The 1,048-nt window shown below is 70.1% G+C and overlaps 1 protein-coding gene across 1 annotated transcript in view; it reads left to right on the top strand.

The window, feature by feature from the left end:
* Nucleotides 1-784, top strand: part of LOC103896073 (cytochrome b ascorbate-dependent protein 3) — a 3,025-nt gene extending 2,241 nt beyond the window's left edge. The window contains exons 5-6 of the mRNA XM_009275876.1: nt 304-343; nt 750-784. Coding sequence (XP_009274151.1) covers nt 304-343; nt 750-784 — 75 coding nt within the window. The remainder of the gene's footprint in view (nt 1-303; nt 344-749) is intronic.
* The last annotated feature ends 264 nt before the right edge of the window (nt 785-1,048 follow it).

Genomic DNA, 1,048 nt, shown 5'->3' with positions numbered 1-1,048 from the left:
CGCGAGCAGCCAAGGTCTCTCCCTGCCTTCCCGGGACTGCCAGCCCCGAGCTCTTTGACCCCGGCGCCCCCCCGCCTGCTCTGCCTGTCGCCTCGCCCTCACCGGGGGCTCCCGCTGTCTGCGCCTGACGCCCGTCTGCCCCGGGGAGGAACGGGCTCGGCTCCCTTACGGCAGAGAGGTTGCTGCAGCGAGGACATCTCTTTGCCTCTTTTGTGGCCCGGCATTGGCCTCCTGCCTGCCACAGGACGAGGGCAGCCGCAGCGTGATGCTCCTGCCTGCATCCTCGGGCCTCTTGCTTGCCAGTTCCTGCCGGGTCCAGCTGGCCCCTTGCGCCTGGACCTCGGTCCGTGCCAAACTGGCTGCCCTTGAGCCCTCCCCTGACCCTGCAGTGCCATCCCTCAACGCAGCGGCCGGAGCTGTCAGAGCCTCGTCGGGTCAGAAGCCACCGGAGGAGCACCCCTGTGCCTGCCCAGCGCTGCCGCCCCCCCCTGCCCCGGGACCATCTCCTCTGCGTGGGGGTGGGGGCGCAGCTCGGGACGGGGGGGTGGCGTCCCCTCTGAGGGCCTGGCTTGTCCTCACTGGCTCCGGCCTCCCCTCCGCCGCCGGTAGCTGGGAGCTCCCCCGGCAGCCTGGGCTCCTGCTGCCCAGTCCCCCTGCTCACCCCAGGCCCTTGCCCCGGCTTGGGGCCACCCCACGCTGCAGAGCAGGCTCTGCCCCCGTCCCCTGCTTCTTTTTTGTCTCTTTCGCAGAGCCTCCTCCAGGCCCGGTGCCCGGGGCCATGTGAGCCCTGCGGTTTCCCCTCCCAGCACCCGGTGGGGAGAGCTCGTGGCCGGCCCAGCGGCTTCCTTCCTCCCCAGCACAGTCACGCTCACGCTGGAGCACAAGACCGGCTGGATCTTCGCTCCTATCCCCCTTCACGTGGGGACATGTCCTGGATGAACTGGGTTGCGTCCCCGCCAGCCGATAATCCCCACCGTCCCTTGCATGGGGACGGATGCTCCGGGGGACCACAAAGGTTTATTTGGGGGGGTACGTGGGGCGCGCTGCC

Source organism: Aptenodytes forsteri, unplaced genomic scaffold (genome assembly GCF_000699145.1).
Source record: "Aptenodytes forsteri isolate BGI_AS27 unplaced genomic scaffold, ASM69914v1 Scaffold506, whole genome shotgun sequence".
NCBI lineage: Eukaryota > Metazoa > Chordata > Aves > Sphenisciformes > Spheniscidae > Aptenodytes > Aptenodytes forsteri.
Note: the sequence above shows the minus strand (reverse complement) of the source record. Positions and strands in the feature narration are given on the sequence as shown.